At 35.5% G+C, this 18,732-nt stretch overlaps 1 protein-coding gene across 10 annotated transcripts in view; it reads left to right on the top strand.

The window, feature by feature from the left end:
- The window catches only part of ZNF385B (zinc finger protein 385B), a 369,869-nt gene that overhangs the window by 318,555 nt on the left and 32,582 nt on the right, over nt 1-18,732 (top strand). For all 10 annotated transcript variants that reach the window (XM_054562404.1, XM_054562402.1, XM_054562403.1 and 7 more), the window contains one exon: nt 1,539-1,649. In XM_054562404.1, the coding sequence (XP_054418379.1) occupies nt 1,539-1,649 (111 nt within the window). The remainder of the gene's footprint in view (nt 1-1,538; nt 1,650-18,732) is intronic.

Genomic DNA, 18,732 nt, shown 5'->3' with positions numbered 1-18,732 from the left:
ACTTGTGTATAAACTAAGAAAGTGAATAGGGCTTTTCTTACATTTTGAAATTTCCTGTGCCTGTGGAGGCCTGTATTTTTCTTTTATTCTCATTAAATAAAGTTAATATAATCAGTTACTGCCTTGAATAAAATAAATCCCCAGATTTGTTTTACACTTGGTAGTTAAACATAACACTCTTAACAATTTTTTCTCTTTTACTTTTTAGGTTATTATGTGAAGAATTACTTTGGGGGAGTTTGTATAGCTCTATAAATTTTAAAACATGTATAAATTTGTGTTCCCACCACTACAATCAAGTTATAGAATTGTTCTATTATTTCAGAAAACTCCTCTTCTCGAAATTTTGAAGTGTCCCAACCCACAAATCTGTTCTTTATAGTGACGATAATCTGTCATCTTTATTAAACTTGTAGCAAAAAATAAATCACTTTACTCTTCAATAATTCTGTGATCCAGCCTTCTTTCTAATGTATTTAAGTTTTTCTAATTGCTACTTTTGCACTTTGTTGTTTCATAGTCCTGACCAGGGATAGCCTTCATTTCTCCTCTCTACCAAGTATCAACTAATCCAGTCCTAAACTCTAACCTCAGGAGATTTCCTAGACGATGGTGTCAGTTCATGTTCCATCTGTTTATAAGTAATGCTTTGTTCATCATCCACATTGTTTTTTGAACTGCCAGTTGTTCATTGTTAATGCTGGAGATTATTATCTGGCTTATACAAGAGAATCTCTGCCGTGTCTCTCTTTTTATAGGCTCTGCAAATCATGTTTTTTCTTTTCCCAAGTATTGTCATGGCTTTGTGCCATACTTTTTCTATGGTTGAGTACTTTAATCATTATATTTTCGGAATATGCATGGTATATGCAAACAAAGGAAGAAAAGTCACAAGTTATAAATCAAAAAACTTTACTGGATCAAAATTTAAACAAGGGTTGCATATTATCCAATTTGTTATGGGCATTTGAGTGTACAGTTTTGACATTCATTTCCCGTATAATGAATTTCATCTATAGTACATGAAAAATAATAAATTATTTTAAAATAAAAATCAACATTTTATGGGCTGTGATATGAGTCTGTAATTTATGACTTTGCCATAAATCATAATTTAGGAAACTTATATATAGCTGTAATAATTGTCCTTGAGATCATTCCAGACTATCATAAGTATTTTCACCCCAGTTAGGGAAAGCATTAGCAAGTTAATTTTAACCTTGACCTTTGGATCTTAAATTTTCTTGTTTTATGACTCTTTCAAGGTTTTTCAAGGCTCCTTATATACATGTGATTTCTTGGGATGTTGGGTTCTCCAATGATTTCTGTTATGATTTCAAACCAGTTTTTTTGTTTTGTTTTGGTTTGGTTTTCAGTTTCTGGAAACAAATACATTACTATTGAATGAGATTATTTATTATCCTTGTTTGGGAATGAAAAGTTAAAACCTTAAGGAATAATACAGCTACTTTTACTTGCTCAAACTATTGCCCATCCTTTGAAGTTATAAAGTGACTATTTTATCATTTGTTCTTCAGATGGATCCTGTGCAAAAAGCAGTCATTAACCACACATTTGGAGTGTCCATTCCTCCAAAGAAGAAACAAGTTATTTCTTGTAATGTCTGTCAGCTTCGCTTTAACTCGGATGTGAGTATCACCTTTTCATTGCTCTCTGTAGTCTGTCAAGCTGAAAGTCTGATTGCTCTGAATATATGTACCTCTTCATATGTACATAGTCTCTAGCAGCCACTCCTCTTGGTGGGCCACTTATTGCAATGTGCCAGATTTCTAAGGGATTTAGACTCAAATTAGAAACTTGAGCAATAGAATGACTAATACCAAAAACAAGGCTTTCTCTATGTAATCAGTCTCACCTATATCATTTTATATTTAACCTCAGCTATTATGTTTACTTTTGAAAAATAAATAGCAGAAAATAATTTTTAAAGTTTAAAATACAATGGAAGTATGAAAAAATTAAAATGCAATGAATGCTGAAAGGAAATTATTACTCTTGATAAGTGTCACATTTCATGTGTGTGTGCCAAAATTTATTATATTAAATACCTGAGAAAATAAATCACTATACAATTTATATTTTCCCAGACATGGAAATAAAGAGAAAGGTTTATACATTATTTTATCTGGCCAGCCTAATTATCCTGTTTAAAAAAAAGAAGAAGAAAAGGGTACAAATTAATCTCTTACAAAAGCAGATTTTAAAATTAGAGATAAGTCCTGGCTGGTGTGGCTCAGTGGATTGAGTGCCAGCCTGCAAACCAAAGGGTCACCAGTTGGATCCCCAGTCAGGGCACATGGCTGAGTTGGGACCAGGTCCCTAGTAGGGGGCATACAAGAGACAACCACACATTGATGTTTCTCTCACTCTTTCTCCCTCCCTTCCCCTCTCTCTAAAAATAAATAAATAAAATATTCTAAAAAATAAAATAAGAAATAAAGTAACATTAATTCAAAATAAATAATAGTAGAATGTTTATAATAGTACTCAATTACCAAGTAAAGCCAATGACCAATGCAAATCTGAGTCTGGAGATTGCATATTATATATGATATTTCTTGAGTTACTCCCCCCCCCGGAGGCCATCTTGCAAAGAGTATGTTATAAGATTCATGTTTATTGGAAATACTAAAATAATAAATACTCTATATACTACTGTAGGATTGCACTTACATAACTTTCTGCAAAAGACAAAACTATAGAGATGGAAATCAGATCAGTAGTTAACACCGACAGAGGGTGGGGTTAGGGAATTCACTACAAAAGGGCATGAAAGAACTTTTTTGAGTGTACATCTTCGTTGTTGTGGTGGTTACATAGCTGTTTTTGTTTTTCAAAACTCATAAAACTCAATACCTAAAAAGGAATTTTACTATATGTAAAGTATATGTAAACCTGACTGGAAAAAAATCAATGTAATAGGAGACATGAAATATTTTTTAAATAGAGGACTAATTAATGATAGAGACATACCTATTAGAGATCTATTAAAATACAATATTGCTATTAAATTTAAGGTATAATTAAAGACTTCTGCAAGGAAAGAGAATAATAAACACTTAAATTGATCTAAGTATATTTAATAGCTTTGCATAGTTATCCAAATTTCTGCTTTCAAATAGAGAAATTAAATTCCTGTAATTTTATGACTATAACATGAAAATGTTCACGACTTAACTGGTTCTTTGGGACCTCATCAAAATAAGAAGCTTCTGCACGGCTAAAGAAAACATCAGCAAAATGAAAAGGGAGCCAACCATTTGGGAAAATATATTTGCTAATGATACATCAGATAGAGGTTTGATCTCCAAGATATACAAAGAACTCACTCGACTTGACTCCAAGAAGACAAACGATCCAATCAAAAAATGGGCAAAGGACCTGGGCAGATGCTTTTCTAAGGAGGAGATACAGAGGGCCCAGAGGCATTTGAAAGGATGCTCTGCATCACTAGCCATTAGAGAAATGCAGATCAAAACCACCATGAGGTACCACCTCACACCGGTCAGAATGGCCATCATAAACAGATCCACAAACAACAGGTGCTGGCGAGGCTGTGGAGAAAAGGGAACTCTAGTCCACTGTTGGTGGGAATGCAGACTGGTGCAGCCACTATGGAAAGCAGTGTGGAATTTCCTCAGAAAGCTGAAAATGGAACTGCCTTTTGATCCAGCGATTCCCCTGCTGGGACTATACCCTGAGAACACCAAAACGCCAATACAAAAGAACCTATGCACCCCAATGTTCATAGCAGCACAATTTACAATAGCCAAGTGTTGGAAGCAACCTAAATGCCCATCAGTAGATGATTGGATCAAAAAATTATGGTACATATACACAATGGAATACTACGTAGCAGAAAGAAAAAAGAAGTACTAAACTTCGCAACAGCATGGATGGAACTGGAGAGCATCATGCTAAGCGAAATAAGCCAGGGGGCGAAAGACAAATACCATATGATCTCACCTATAAGCGGAACCTAACCAACAATGCAAAGAAGCAAGGCAAATATGGCCAGCAACACTGAAAGGAAAAGAAATCAACAGAGACAAGAGGGAAGGGGGGGGGCAGGGAAAGGGAAGGGAAGGGGAAAGTCAAGGAACATATAGCAAGGACTCATGGACAAAACCAAAGGGGAAGAGCTGAGGGAGGGAAGGTGGGAGGGGGCAAGGGAAAGGGGGGGGGGAAGGCAGAGACAAATGTATTTAAAAAGTAAATAAATTAATAAAAAAATAAAAAAATAAAAAAAAAATAAAATGAATGCCCATCAGAAGACCTGCTTCATATTTAGTCCCAGCATTCCCAGCACCGGAATGCTAGATGTTGAAAATATCTTACAATACAATGTAAATAGATTATAAAATAAATCTGTATAAATATTGCAAAATAGGCAAATGTTTTTGAAGTCTATGATTGTCATGTTAGAGAACTGCTGCATATAAAGCCACTGACAACTGAGGTTCCCAAGCTAATTTAAGAAGAGTAACGAGGCTGATGAATAATAGAGGCTTTGGGCAATTATGAATTCCTTGAATTAAAAATAATAATAATAGCCTTGGCTGGGTGACTCAAGTTGGCTGAAGCACCATCCCATACACCACAATGTTGTGGGTTCAATCTCCAGTCAGGGAGCACACCTAGGTTGCAGGTTGGATCCCTGTTGGGGGCCACGTATAGGAGGTAACTACCTGAGGTTTCTCACAATGGTGTTTCCCACCCCCCACACTGACCCCCTTCCTCTCTCCCTAAAATCAATAAGCATATCCTTGAGTCTGGATTTAAAAAAATAAATAATAACAACAACATATATTTACATGGCTCAAAAAGCCAATTAATTTTAAAGGATACATTGAAAAATCTTGTTTAACCCATTCTCCATCCTTCTACCCTTCTGGCTATTCCCGTCTATATGCAAACTCTTCAGTATTTCTTGCATATCTTTCCTGGGTTTGATTATGCAAATATAACCAAGTAAGAATATACATGTATATTCTTATTCCCTCCCTTTTCTACATAAAAGGTAGTACACTATTTACACTTTTATTTGCCTTGCATTTTTTATGTAATAATATATCCTGGAGAATTTTCCCTATCAATACATAAAGAGGTTCTTCACAGATTTTTTACAGATATGCTAGGCAAGGATGTTCACATCCTCACCTCTGAACCTTTTATCATGTGCCCTAATATGCCACAGGAAAATTGTTAATAAATGGAATTAAGGGTGCCAGTCAGGTGACCTTAAAATATTTTATCCTGAATAATCCTGTGGGCCCAAGGATCCTTAAAAATATGAAAGGGAGGCCAAAGAGAAGGTTAGAATGATGCGCCATGAGGACAGCCCTACTGGCCATTGTGGACTTCGAAGGTGAAAGAAAAGACCATTAGCCATGGGATGTGGAACAGCTTCTAGAAGCTGGAAAATCAAGGATGTCAGTTTTCCCCTAGAGCCTCCAAAAGAGAACACAGTCCTTCAGAAGTATTAAGATTATAAATGTGTGTTGTTTTAAGCCAGTAAGTTTGGGATAATTTGCTACAACAGCAACAGAAAACTAATACAATAGTCTACATGTGGATGTTCTATAGTTTATTTAACCAGTCCCTCACTGGTGAACACTTAGGTCATTTCCAATCTTTTGGAATTACACAGATTTTTATAGTCAACAAATGGCAGATCTAGGACAGAAATTGAGTCTCTTGATTCTAAATCCACAGCTCTCTTCCTGTTTTATTACATTGCCTCACGTAATAACTTTACTCATTTTCTGTGCATTTATTGGGCTTTTATTTAATGTCGTACAAGGCTCCAGAGACCAGCAGCAAATTTACTAACAGACAGTGTGAATGAAAGCATCTAGGTTTAACATTATTAGGTCCCCCTAGAACCTGTCCCAGGTATTCTGCTGTATATTTTTATTGCTCCATACATAGAGAGGCCACAAGGTATGGAACTCTAGATTAAGAGTCCTTGAATGTGATTTAAGTTCTAAGTCTTAACTTGATAAATCATTTCACTACTGTGGGCCTCAGTTTCTTCTTCTATGATATAACTTAAAATGGACTATATGATCTTCAGAGGACCTTTCCAGTTCTACGATTAAAAATCATTTCCATGGCAATTCTGTTAAAAGAACAGGGTATAAACACCCTCACTTTATGGGTGGAACAGTTAAGACCAAGAAAGAATGACTGTTAAGTTTTATGTTTTGGTTTGTGCCATGGGTTGGCCAGGGATGGGGGGTGGGGAGTGGTTTGCCCATCTTCTTTCTATACTCCAGAGTTTCTCCAGGAGTGGGTTCACTGTCGACTTGAGCTTCATTCCATGTCAGTAATTATCTTTGTATTTACTAACAGGGACATGAACACATGTACACACATGAGCATGTGACCACCAGATTCCTTGTCACCACTCAAAAGCTCTGTTGATAATGGAGAAAGAAATAAAATTTCTGAGTCATACTTAGACTCTGGGCAGTAAAGCCACGTAGTCCAAATGGCAAATTCACAAGAATGAATGTACATGTTTTCTGTGTTTAGTAACGGTGCTGTAATCTGCATAACTGAGCTCTGAAACTGAGCATTTTTTATTTGAGGATGAGTGTATTATTTTATAATTACCTTATTTACATTTTAATGTAAGAATTGAAGATGCTCATTCTTATTTTCTTTAATAAGATTTCTAAACCAGCCTGAGACTGAATCACCTTCACTCTTCAGTGTAGAAAGTATGGTTATTGAAAAATCTGGAAGGCAGATTTTCACAGTAAACAGGCTGCACTCTGCAGTTTCCCATTACCCATATAAAATGTACCAGGGCAGGCTCCATGCATTAAAATTCAATGTGACCTAGTTGAAGTGTCCATAGTAGCCCCCTTTGTCCAGCCTTTATCATCTCAGTAGAACTCCACTGTTGGAAAGCAAAAAGCTACAGCTTTATTTACACAATACAGTGTTATTCAAATGAACAAGCATTAATCACAAACGTTTCCCAAATGAACCTTTACAAATTAACAACATCAACTTTGCCAGGGGCCAGGCATTGCAGTCCAGGAATAATATGTCTTTCCAAATGAGTCGCAGACATTTGCACAAATGTGCAGCACTCAAATCCCTAGTTTCTTCTTAGACACCTTCTCCCCAAACCCAATATGGTTTCAGCTGAGCACTGAATGAGGCTACCCTAAGCCTGAATGCCCCTTCCCTCTCCAAGGAAAGAACGAGTGCGCTGCACCTGTAGTATGGTCATATATTGATAAGCCTGACTTTGAATTTTCACTCTTTTGCTGAGAAATACCTTTCTAGAGTTAAGCCTTTCCAGAAAAATACATCTTCTATAGTGTTCTGTAGTTGGTTTTAAATAAGACTTAAAATTTTCTTGGGCTTTTGGTTTTTATACAAAAATACTGGAAACTAGACCTAACATAGCTTTTAAGATATTTTTCAAGCTAACATTTCTCTTTTTGGCTAGGTTTTAAGTTGGCAGATTTCAAATAATTTCTAATTTGCATATTAATTTCAATTCTCTGGGGAATGGTAGCAGAAGGGTAAAGGAAACTCATCATTAAACAGGTTCTCACACAAAATCAGGACAATTTGATCCTCTTAAATATTTAAAAATAGAGATGAGCTATTATCATCATCATCACAGAACAGTTAATCATAAATACCCATAATACCTGACTGGGTCCTTTATGCTTTATAGACAAATTGGGATGAAAGCATAATGATCTTTTCAATCAAATTGTACATACTCTGATTCAGGAATTGACCCTGAAATTTGGACACCCAGCATTAATGCCACAGTTGATTCATGAGATATAGCGTCCCTAATTGCTGACCCCACAGACTGAAATTTACAGTTTTACCTTTTGAATAGCATTATAAACTTCAAATCACTCATAGTTTACATTTTCTTTATTTTACCTTACTTTGTGGTTCCTCTGGGTTTTTACTTGTGTTGTGTTGTTCTCTGCCTTTGTTTTGGTTTTTGATTATCTGATATCTGTAGCTCTCATTTTAGCTCACAGTTCTTTCTGCTGTGTTTTTTATTCCCTCACATGTCAAGACATAAGGAGATAACCTGATGCTCTTTCATTGATTTATGTTAGACTGATTAAGTGCACATGGACAAGCAACTAAAGGTTTTCTTAGAATTTAAAATGGCAGGGGGACCAACCATTTGTGTGAACATTCTGTGGGTGACATGACTCCTATTCTTTATTACAAATCTCCCCAAAATTTTAGAAAGTGAAATTGTTCAACAATTACCTCCAATTCCCATGTGACTGCATTAGTGTGTAATTCATATGTCTGAGTGCCATTTCCCTCTGCATTTGCATCTTTATCATCTTTGTAGTTTTTATTTGGATATGGTTATTTAAGTATACACTCCTAAGTCTTTCTCTTTCTCTCTCTTATTCTCTCTCTCTCTCTCTCTCTCTCTCATAAGCTTATGCCCACTTCCTGATTTCTTTAAGCCATTCATATAATACAAATTCTCTGTCTTGCATAAACACACTGACCCATCCACCATCTGCCGTTAGCGTAATTTGAAATTGCATTAGTGCAGCTTCTGCTAGAGCCCCTGGCATTCTCTGTCATCCAGCAGAGGTCTCAGCAGGCATGAGATTAGGGAGAAAGCCACAACTTTGGGTCCCATGTAAATATTCTTTCCCGTGTCCTTGGCTGACCCTCCATTTCCTTTGGCCACTACGCCCAATGCCATCTCTCCACCAGCTGCTGTGAGGCAGCAAGTCCCTGCAGCAGCTGTGTCCCCTTCCCTGGGAAGTCAGAGCAGCTGGGAAGCAGGAGCTATTAGACACCACATTTGAAGATGTCCCTTGCAGCAAAAGCAGGAAAGGTACTCAGCTGCAAGGGCGCATCCTTGCATTTTCTGTAGGATGAAGCTTTTTATTTTTCACCATGTGACATTCTTCCACAGGATTCTTGTTTTGCTATTGGCTGCCTAGTGCTTGCTTTTAACTCTAGAAATTCCATCCACAAGTTATTAGTGTTTCTCTTTCCATGTCAAAACATACGCTCTTCCACTAGACCATTGAATTGCTCCTTCCTGTCTTCTCTACTTTACCTTCTCTCCTCCTGTCCTCTAGCTTTTTCTTGGACATGCGTACCATCTTTATTAAGTTTTTTTTTTGTTTGTTTTTGTTTTTTAGGTGAATGACAGTATTCATTGCTTTAAATTCAGAGGCACTTCCCTTTGGGAGGGAGCATACCTATTAAGCATATATTTTTAAAGATTTTATTTATTTATTTTTAGAGAGAGGGGAAGAGAGGAAGTAAGAAAGAGAGGGAAACATCAACTAGGTGCCATTCAGAGGCACCTCGACTAAGGACTGAACCCACAAACCAGGCCTGTGCCCTGACCGGGAATCGAACTACAACCTTGCACTTTGAGGGATGATGCCCCACCCACTCTGCCATGCCAGTCAGGGCCAGCATATTTTGTTTGAAACCAACATACTGTCTTAAAAAATGAGTTTATCCTGTATGTCCTGAATTTTCAGACATCACATTTGATAATTGACATGTCACAGAAAACTTCGAAACTTCATTTTCAGTATTTAACCCTCCCTACATCACCACTATCAGATCTATACGTGTTAATTCTACAGATTAACTGCCACCTCCTCTCACAAACATTTATACAATCATTGCCTGCCACCCATGAACAGCTACTCTGTTTCTCTTGAAGCCCTGGAGAGAGATAGCAGCTCCTTTAACAGCCTCTCAATTAATGTATCATATATTTATATTTATATAATCATATATACATTATACATAATTATGTATAAATATATATATATCATTTGTTAGGGGGTTAATAAAATACATAGTGCTGATAAAATGTGAGAGGCAGAGTTTTAAGAATACCGGTGTCTAGTTTGCCAGGTTCCCCCTATGCTAATAGTGATGCCCCCTTTAGAAACTTAGTAAGCCATGAAAGTTGGCCCTCACTGGAAAGTGAGTTTATGATGAAGGGAGTTTGGAGAAAACAGCAGTTGAACTGAAGTCAGCAGCTGATGATGAAATACGGAGACACCGCAGTGATAATAATCTCATTGGTGAATTTGGAACTGGAAAGCTATTGTAAAGTTTACATCTGCTGTTAAGCAGCACAGATGATTAGATAAATGAATAATTTTATAAGTTTAAAAAAACAACTGGTTCTATCAAGAAAAAAAGTACAGAAAAAAGAAGGAATCGATAGCATCAAATGGAAATCTAGAAAGTGATGGCCTGCTTTTGTCAAACATTTTACATTTTTCCCATGGATAAGACTATTTATATTGATTCTTAGGTATGGAAGGTAGTGAAGCAGATAGGAGGTAATTAAAAGCATAAATCTCAGGAGCTTGGGAAGGTAATTCTCTGCTTTGCAGACAGAGATGACAAAATGATGAACATTTTTTGCTTCAATATGACAGAAATATAGCATGGTTACAGGGAGTGGGAACATACCACACTGGAAGTTTTCTTCAATAACTGCCGTATAACAAAGGTCTTAAAAAGTTTAGTCATGTTTTTTTGAAGCATGTGTTAGTTACTTATTAAATTTAAAAAAAAATTTTGCTCTAAAAGAACTGTAATATTATAAAAAGTTCTTAGCACTACCTTATTTGAAAGGGATATTTGGATAATTTAAGGCTGATTTTAAATTCATCATTGAAAGAAAGAGAAGACTAGGGTAAAAGAGAAGTTTTTTAAAAAGTGAGCATTAGAACTTACAAAGACATCATCACATCCTGTGTTTAACTAATGGGGAAATTATACAACACATTCCAATATTTCTCTGGCTTCTCTTAAAACATAGAGATGTTTCACATGACATGTTACTTTAGCTATTTATATATATTTAATAATATTCGAAGTTAGAATGCTCAGCCTAGTATGATGTTCTGAAGAACAGTAAATATGAATGTTAACAAAGATAGTAACCTAAACCCATTCCCACATGTCAGCAAAACCCTTAAGTATCCACAATTCACCGTTCCTGCTGCGAGCCTTGGTACATTTCCACTCAATACAGCTTTGCTGATCAAACATCAATGGAGCGTTTAAAAAATACTATGGGTCATCTTTTTTCCTGTGTAAAATTCCTTGACTCTTGTAGGGGGAAGTAAAAGATTCCTGAAAGGATTTCCAAGTCATTTTGTTGGTGATTTTGTCATCAAAAAGTTGTCTTGCCACTTAAGTGCTAGGGAAAGACGGAAAGACTGTTGAAAGTTTCTGAATTTTCCCCTTTCCTTGTTACGGATTGCTTTAGTTAAGATTGGTTGTGGAATCCTTACCAATAAGATAAAGTTTCACTCAATTTTTGTGACTTAGGATTCTTTAGCTAAAAATTTATTCAACGTATAATTAGATATCAGGTAGAATTTCTAGGCTGAACACAAAAATGATTAGTTGCTGGTTTAAAGTTTATATTCAGGCTTTATTTAGGACATGTTTGGTTTCTATAGCTTGTCTTTTATTCTGTTTGCTTGAGTGAGCAATTGACTATAATTTTCATAACCTTTCCAACAAGGAAAAAAGGTATTACTTATATAAGACAAGCAAAACAAAACAAAACAAAACAAAAACCTTCATGCAACAAAAGTAACCTTGTCTATTCCATTGCTTTCAAACAAGTGGCTGGTTTAGTACAGTACAGAACCACCTGAAAAAGACATAATTTAGGTACTTTCGTCTCTCAAGCAGCCCTTTGAATAAAATGACAGCATTTTCCCTGGAGGCCAAAGAACCTTAGATGTGGTGGGCCAGCATGAAGAGCAGTGTTTTGGGAAAACCTGAGGGGCCATAAGAAACTTAATGACACATGGCTGGAGAGAGGGTGTGAGGATGGCATATGAGAAAGCATTATTCTCACCAGTTGTAAAATTTCAAGCTAGAAAGACTTTGTAGGAAAATAGTGTTGCTGGTTAATGTGAGTACCTCAAGGAGAGTAAAGAAGCAGTGAAGTTGATCACAGACTGAGAGTGTCAAAATAGTTCCTGCCAAGAAAGAAGAGTCAAGAAATGGGAGAAGACAAAATCCCTATTCTCGTAGACCTCATTATCCTCCTAGGGAAACAAAACTAATACACTTACAAACACTGCTGAGCTATATGATGTTAACTAAAGGGTAACATCAGTTTGAGAAAGGAGACAGCACACAGGTAGAATAACAATCACAAGTGGAAAGCTAGCCTTTGATAGGTATCTGTTCCTTTTTTCTGCCAGGCTCTATACTGGATACTCTCCACAAATATTATCTCTAAATTTTCAGAGGTTCATGGAAGAGGTGAAACCAGGGGCAAGTCTTGAGAGATGATCAGGATTTGAAGGGGAGAAAATTGAGCAATTATTAAATACTAGAGCTAAAATAGACAGGGCTTCTTTAAGGATGTTGTCCATGGATAGACTGCAAGGAGGTCCATGACCCCTGAAAATTATGCAAAATTTTGCCTGTCTGCATATCTGAAACCATGATCACTTAAGACGGTCTCTTAAAGGTGATTGAATCTTCCCTTCTCTCAAAATGAATATTCCACAGTTCCACTGGGGACATTTCAGGATTTAGTAATTTTTAGTAATGAGTATTTCATCTTACCTAAATCTGAGAGAGAAAGAGGGAAGGTGGGGGTGGGGGGAGAGAGAAAGAGAGAGAGGGAAGGAGAGAGGGAGGGAGGAAGGGAAAAGAGAAAAATTTTGTACTTTCTTTTATCAGTTTAGTTCTATCTTCTAGGGCACCTGGGGAGCAAATGTTGTATTCACTACTCAGAAGACAGATCTGATGAACAAGGACTCCCAAGAATACGTCGTTTTGTTAAGGTTCTGATTTTGGGAAGCTGATAATATGATTTTACTCTTACCAATTTGTGTTTCCTTCAGATATAAAGTATATTTTAGCTCTCATAAATAATAATTGTATTATTGTATCAGTGATATACCTAACATATCTGTCTCCAAAACTAGATCATTTTTAACATCTCCTCTAGAAGACAAAGTCACTTTCAGAAAAATTGTGAAAGTACATGAATAATAATAATAGCCAGATAAGAAACTCAGACACTGTTTTTAAGATTTGAATATATTAATACTTAATATTATAATACAAAAAAGGAAAAAAGTAAAGGCTAAATCCTTTTTAATTACATTAATATATTTGTAAATGGAGAAAAAACTTAAATCTACATATTAATTTATTACAGTAATGAATAATAACATTATAGTAACAAGTAAGCGAATTTTAATAAAATCAAAATTACACATAAGATACAATTTATATACCCACTAAATTATACCACCGATATTTTATTTTCTCCTTAGTTCCTTAGTTTTAAAGCACATAATAACTTACAAAGAAGCATAAATTTTCATTTTAAAGATATTAACCAAAGTCAGTAGAATATGTTATACATAATTAAAAATTTATATTTACCAAGTAAAAATAATGCATCTTACAGATGTCACTGTCTCACTCTTAAATTTCAAACACAAATAAAAATTCTTAGCAGTCATGTATTAAAATAAGAGAATTGCTGTGGCTGATGTGGCTCAGTGGATTGAATGCTGGCCTGCAAACCAAAGGGTCGCCAGTTCAATTCCCAGTCAGGGCACATGTCTGGGTTGCAGGCCAGGTCCCCAGTAGGGGGGCGCACCAGAGGCAACCACACATTGGTGTTTCTCTCCCCCTCTTCTTCCCTCCCCCTCTCTAAAAATAAATAAATAAAATCTTTTTTTAAAAAATAAAATAAAATAAGAGAATTGCTCTGACTGGTATGGCTTGGTTGGGCTTCATCCCACAAAGCAAAAGATTATGGGTTCAGTTGCCCTGTAAGGACACATGCCTGGATTGCAGGTTTGTCCTCCTCTCGGGGCACATACAAGAGGCAACCAATCAATGTTTCTCTCTCACGCCGATGTTTCCTTCTCTTTCTCCCTCCCTTCCCCTCTCTCTAAAAATAAATAAATAAAATATTTAAAATGAGAGAATTGAAGTATCTCAAGTTCTTTTTGTCTCTACAGTCCCTGTGCTATCATTGCTTATTTCAAATCCACAATTAAAATTCTTAAATATGAGTGACAGAGTTTGAAAATTAGAACTGTATCTGAAACTAACTTGAATGATTCTTAACCACTAGGAACTTATTTTCGAAATGCAGTAAATAGGTGTACCAGAATCATTCTGGATTGGGATTTTGATGATATAACTGCAAGTTCTCTGTATTAAACTTCACACAGTTAATTAAAAGATAAGGAACAAAAATGTGCTAATTCTAAGTTTACCTATATGTTAAAATTCAACTGTAACCTCAGCAATTGTTTAGAACTTAGACCAACAGTTTTTTTGAGAAGTATTTTATTACAAAGTTTAGAATTGCCAGATTATAATGATAATAAAAAGCAGACTGATTTTTAGTCGGTGTTATTGTTGTTTTTAAATCACTTGCAGACAGTACAATCTCTTACTTCCTGAAAGCGGACTGCCTCACCTTCAGTATACCACTGCCATTTGTAAATTTTTGTTAATGGAATTCTAATTCTGCTTTAAATGTGTGTTGCGTTTAGCATGGGAGATGTGTAGTGCTGAGTTATACTCACAATCGCCAAATAGTTTCCTTTTTATCTTTGCTAATGCCTACTGAGTGTTCTCTGAAATGTAGTAGCTTTCATTATCTCTGAACTGTGAGCTTTGAGGTGATTACCTGCTTTTTGCTCTAGAAAGATACAACATTCAATATTATTTGAGAGACATCTATAGAATCCTTTTATGGGATGATTTATTTATGTCATGAATTTTTCTTATGTCATTGTAGAAGAATGGAACAGTATATGTTCGGTGAAAGAGTAGTTAGGTTATTTGGTACAGTGTTGTAATTTAAAATGTTTAAGCCAACAAAATGCTCTATGTGTATGTCCTTTTAAACTAAAAATGCCAAAAATCTCTTTGTAAATTTTAATGTATGCATTTATACAGATGGTTATAGAAGGGGGTATTCATTAACATCTGTAAGTGTTGGGGAGATGATAGATATCTATATTTATAAAGTGCCAGAATAAAATTACAGAATTTGCAGATGTAGATATAAAAATACAAAATTTGGATACCTGAAAGACATTCTCTTCAAGCTAGTTTTCTGAAAATCTAGACATTGAGTAATTGCTTTTCGTATAAATTTCCATTTTCATAAATGCAGAAAATTCTTGTTAATTTGGACTATAGTTATTAAAGATTTGTGATAATTCAGGTATAAGTGAAACTGAATTTTAATTTGGTCCAAATTCTTCAAAGAAAATGCAGATGAATGTTGTTGCAAAAGTTAAAGCATAGAGAATGAGAATATCAACAGAACCAATTTTTACAGGCTTCCTTAAGCACTTTAAAGGCACTCATTAAAATACAAACAATATATAATTTAAATTAATTCTTACATATTTTGCTATATTATCTAAAAATATCTGGTAGCTAACAGTTATTAACTAATAGCATTTCTTCAAAAATCTTCTATTTTTTGAATTTTGTTTTACCATTTCATTATGCCCTTCACCCAAATTAGTCTACATTAATGAGGTTTTTCCGAAATTATAACCATTTAGTAACATCTAATACTATTCTCTTTTTTAAAGCAAGTAATATTTTTGTGCCTTGGTTAGAATTTTTCTGAAAATCTTTTGAGTCAAGTGCTTTAACTTAGATAGTATATGGGATTTATATTTCAGGCAAACTGGACATTGTTTTGAGGGATGATTAATCCAATGTACTTATTTATCCATATTGATCAAATTAACTGAATGATCAATAAATTACTTATTCTGTGTTCAGACCTGGGCTATCTTAATAGACAACTGAGTGAACCATTGTGTTTAAGAATTGTTTTTCCAATTACCAAGCAATTGGTCTGTTACGACTGATCAAGCCCCAAACCCCAAAAATCATACCAACTTGTGACCCTGACTTCATCCACTGCTTCTAATCATAAGGAGAAGGAAATCAGGAATCTAGAGCAGCAATTTTCAACCTTTTTCAACTCCATGACATACATAAACTAATTATTAAAAGCCTGTGGCACACCAAAAAAATGTATTTTTTGCTGATCTGACAAAAAATAGGTATAATTTTGATTCATTCATACGAGACAGTTATTGTTGTATTGGCTGGTGTTCATTTTTTTTTATTTCACAATCTAAGGAAAAAAGAGGTCAGTGCCCCTGACTATATAGTCAGGTATTGCGTATTTTAAATTTTTTTGCAGCACACTAGTTGAAAATCACTGACTTAGAGAAAGTAGGAGGTACTCATTTGATCATGGCTACTCTTGACACCAAAATCTTCACTCTATTAATAGTCACCTAGAATCCTCCAAAGCCAAGTTTCTAACCGGTTAGGCACATCTCTAGTCAGTTCTTACCACTGGCCACATTGTTTGCAGACTTCAGCCATAATGGCTTTCTGTCCACAAATCTGCCAAGCTCCTTTTGCCCTCCCACTTTTGGTCTAGTCCACAGTTCTGCTTCAGGACTTACTTTAAATGTCTCTTCCACAGAAGAGCTTTTCTAGACTTCAGTAGTCTAACCTGGTCCCACTCCTAATAATAATTTTATAACACCCAGTTATTTTCCTCTATGACTGTATTACAGTTTGTAAAGATATCTTTATGTAATTGTTTAGTATCTATTTCCAACACACACATACACACATGCATGCACAGGCGCACACAGTACATATATATTTCTTGAATAAATTGTCCTAAAGGGGATTTATTTTTTTAAATCTTTAATTTATAATAATCCAAGCATTGATTAAGAATTACTGAATCCATTCTCTACAATGAAAACTAATCTTTATATGACCTTGAAGGTCACATCCCCAGACCTGTTTTCACCTCCACATCATTCACTCTAAGGAGGTGAAGACTCTCTTCTACAGGAGTGACTAAAGGAAAGAGTCTTTTCTGTTTTGGATCTTCCCCCGTGGAGGCTGTTTGTAGCCTGGGCTCGGGGCTTGCTACAGTGGGGTAGTGGTTAAGAGCCTAATCTTTTAGTCCTGGGTTTGAATTCAGGGTCTTCCATTTCTGGAAATGTAATTAATATTGGATAACTGCTTAGCTTTTCAGAGTCTCTATAAACTTGGGTTAATGATACTTGCCTTTCATGGTTTTATAAGGATTAAAAGAGATGCTCTCTCTTTATACATAACACAGTGCCCAGTGCCCGGTGCATAGCAAACAATTAATAATAACTACTTGTCACTTTTTATTTTTATTTTTGAATTCAGAGTAATTTGTGTAACCCAACATTGGGTTTTCAGTTTTCTGGCTGCCAGGTTCTCTCCGTGGCTCTGCATTCCTCAGCTCTTGGAAGGCATGGGTGAGGCGCTGTAATTTTCCTTGGAGCAGCAGCTATAAATGAGCCCCTTATTTCATACAAACACAGCTAACACTACACTTTTTGTGCAGCATTATCAAATGTTCTTCCAGGACATAAAGACTTCATATTATTTTCCAATTACTTTATGAGATTGTTTTGAAATTACAGGAAAGTATTTTAACATTTCAGATATTATTGTACTTCAGTAAGACTATAGTCCCTTTTTGATAGTTGTGTGTGTGTATTTTTTATTATTTTTCCTCTGGAATTTTTACTTCCCTTGACCTCTGTGTGTTATTCTCTGGTACATCCAGCTTTTCTGGTGGCCTCTTTTCTTTACCCTGTGCTGACTTCTCTTCCTCATCTTACCTATGCAATATAGCTGTTTCTCAAGATTCTTTCTTCAAAATAGATTTTAAAATAGATTTTTATCCTCTCTGTACTTAATTCCTTAGGAATCACATATGTCCCCAGAGTTTTATTTATCATCTTATCATGTAGTTCTTAAATTGGATGTCTCCAGCCCTAGCCTCTTTCCTTAACTACCAATTTTCTTTCCAATTGTTTGTTGGGTCTCTACACTGTGTATCTCTTGAGCAGTCTAAGGAGATGTCCAAACTGAATTCTCATTTTTGTCTGCAAAATTTTCTCATTCCACCAAAACTGCATCTTTTTGTTAATTGTTTCACCATTTTTCCTTGTCATTTAGGCTTGAAACTTTTAGGGTAAATTCCAATTATTTTTTTCTCCCTCTACCATTACTTTAATCCTATTGTCAAGTAACAAAGATACTTTCTCCATTCATTAATTCATTCATTCATCTACATAACCAGTATTTATCAAACACATAGAATGTTTCAGGAAGTGTACTACCTGCAAGAGATTGAGTGAACAGCAAAAATCTTATAAGTACAAGCCTTAATGAAGGTTATTGTTTAGCAGGGGTGGACTGCATTAATCAAATTATTACAAAACTTAATAATTTTACAAACTGAAGAAGTACTATGAAGGGAAGAATCCAGAAAGTTAGGATGTCACCTAGTTGGGGGCATCATGGAAGACTTCTTAAGGAAGTATGGTTGGGCTGGGTTCTAAAGGGTAAATAGGAATTAGCTACGAAAAGAGAAAAGGAAGAGTAATTTAGCCATATGTAAAAGGATAGCACGACACTTAACACTTCAGCCACACACTCAGTTTCTCAGAGAATAATAGAGGGAATGCAACCAAATGAAACTAGAGGTAGGGAGGGAGGGAAATTGACCATATAGGTCTTGAATATGATGATTTGAGATTTAAAACCAAGAACAGTGAAAAGGGCATTGAGTATTTTGAGCAGAGGGAT

Source organism: Pteronotus mesoamericanus, unplaced genomic scaffold (assembly GCF_021234165.1).
Source record: "Pteronotus mesoamericanus isolate MK-2021 breed Mesoamerican mustached bat unplaced genomic scaffold, CSHL_Meso_final scaffold_651, whole genome shotgun sequence".
NCBI classification, from domain to species: Eukaryota; Metazoa; Chordata; class Mammalia; order Chiroptera; family Mormoopidae; genus Pteronotus; species Pteronotus mesoamericanus.
This window is presented reverse-complemented; position numbering and strand designations above follow the sequence as displayed.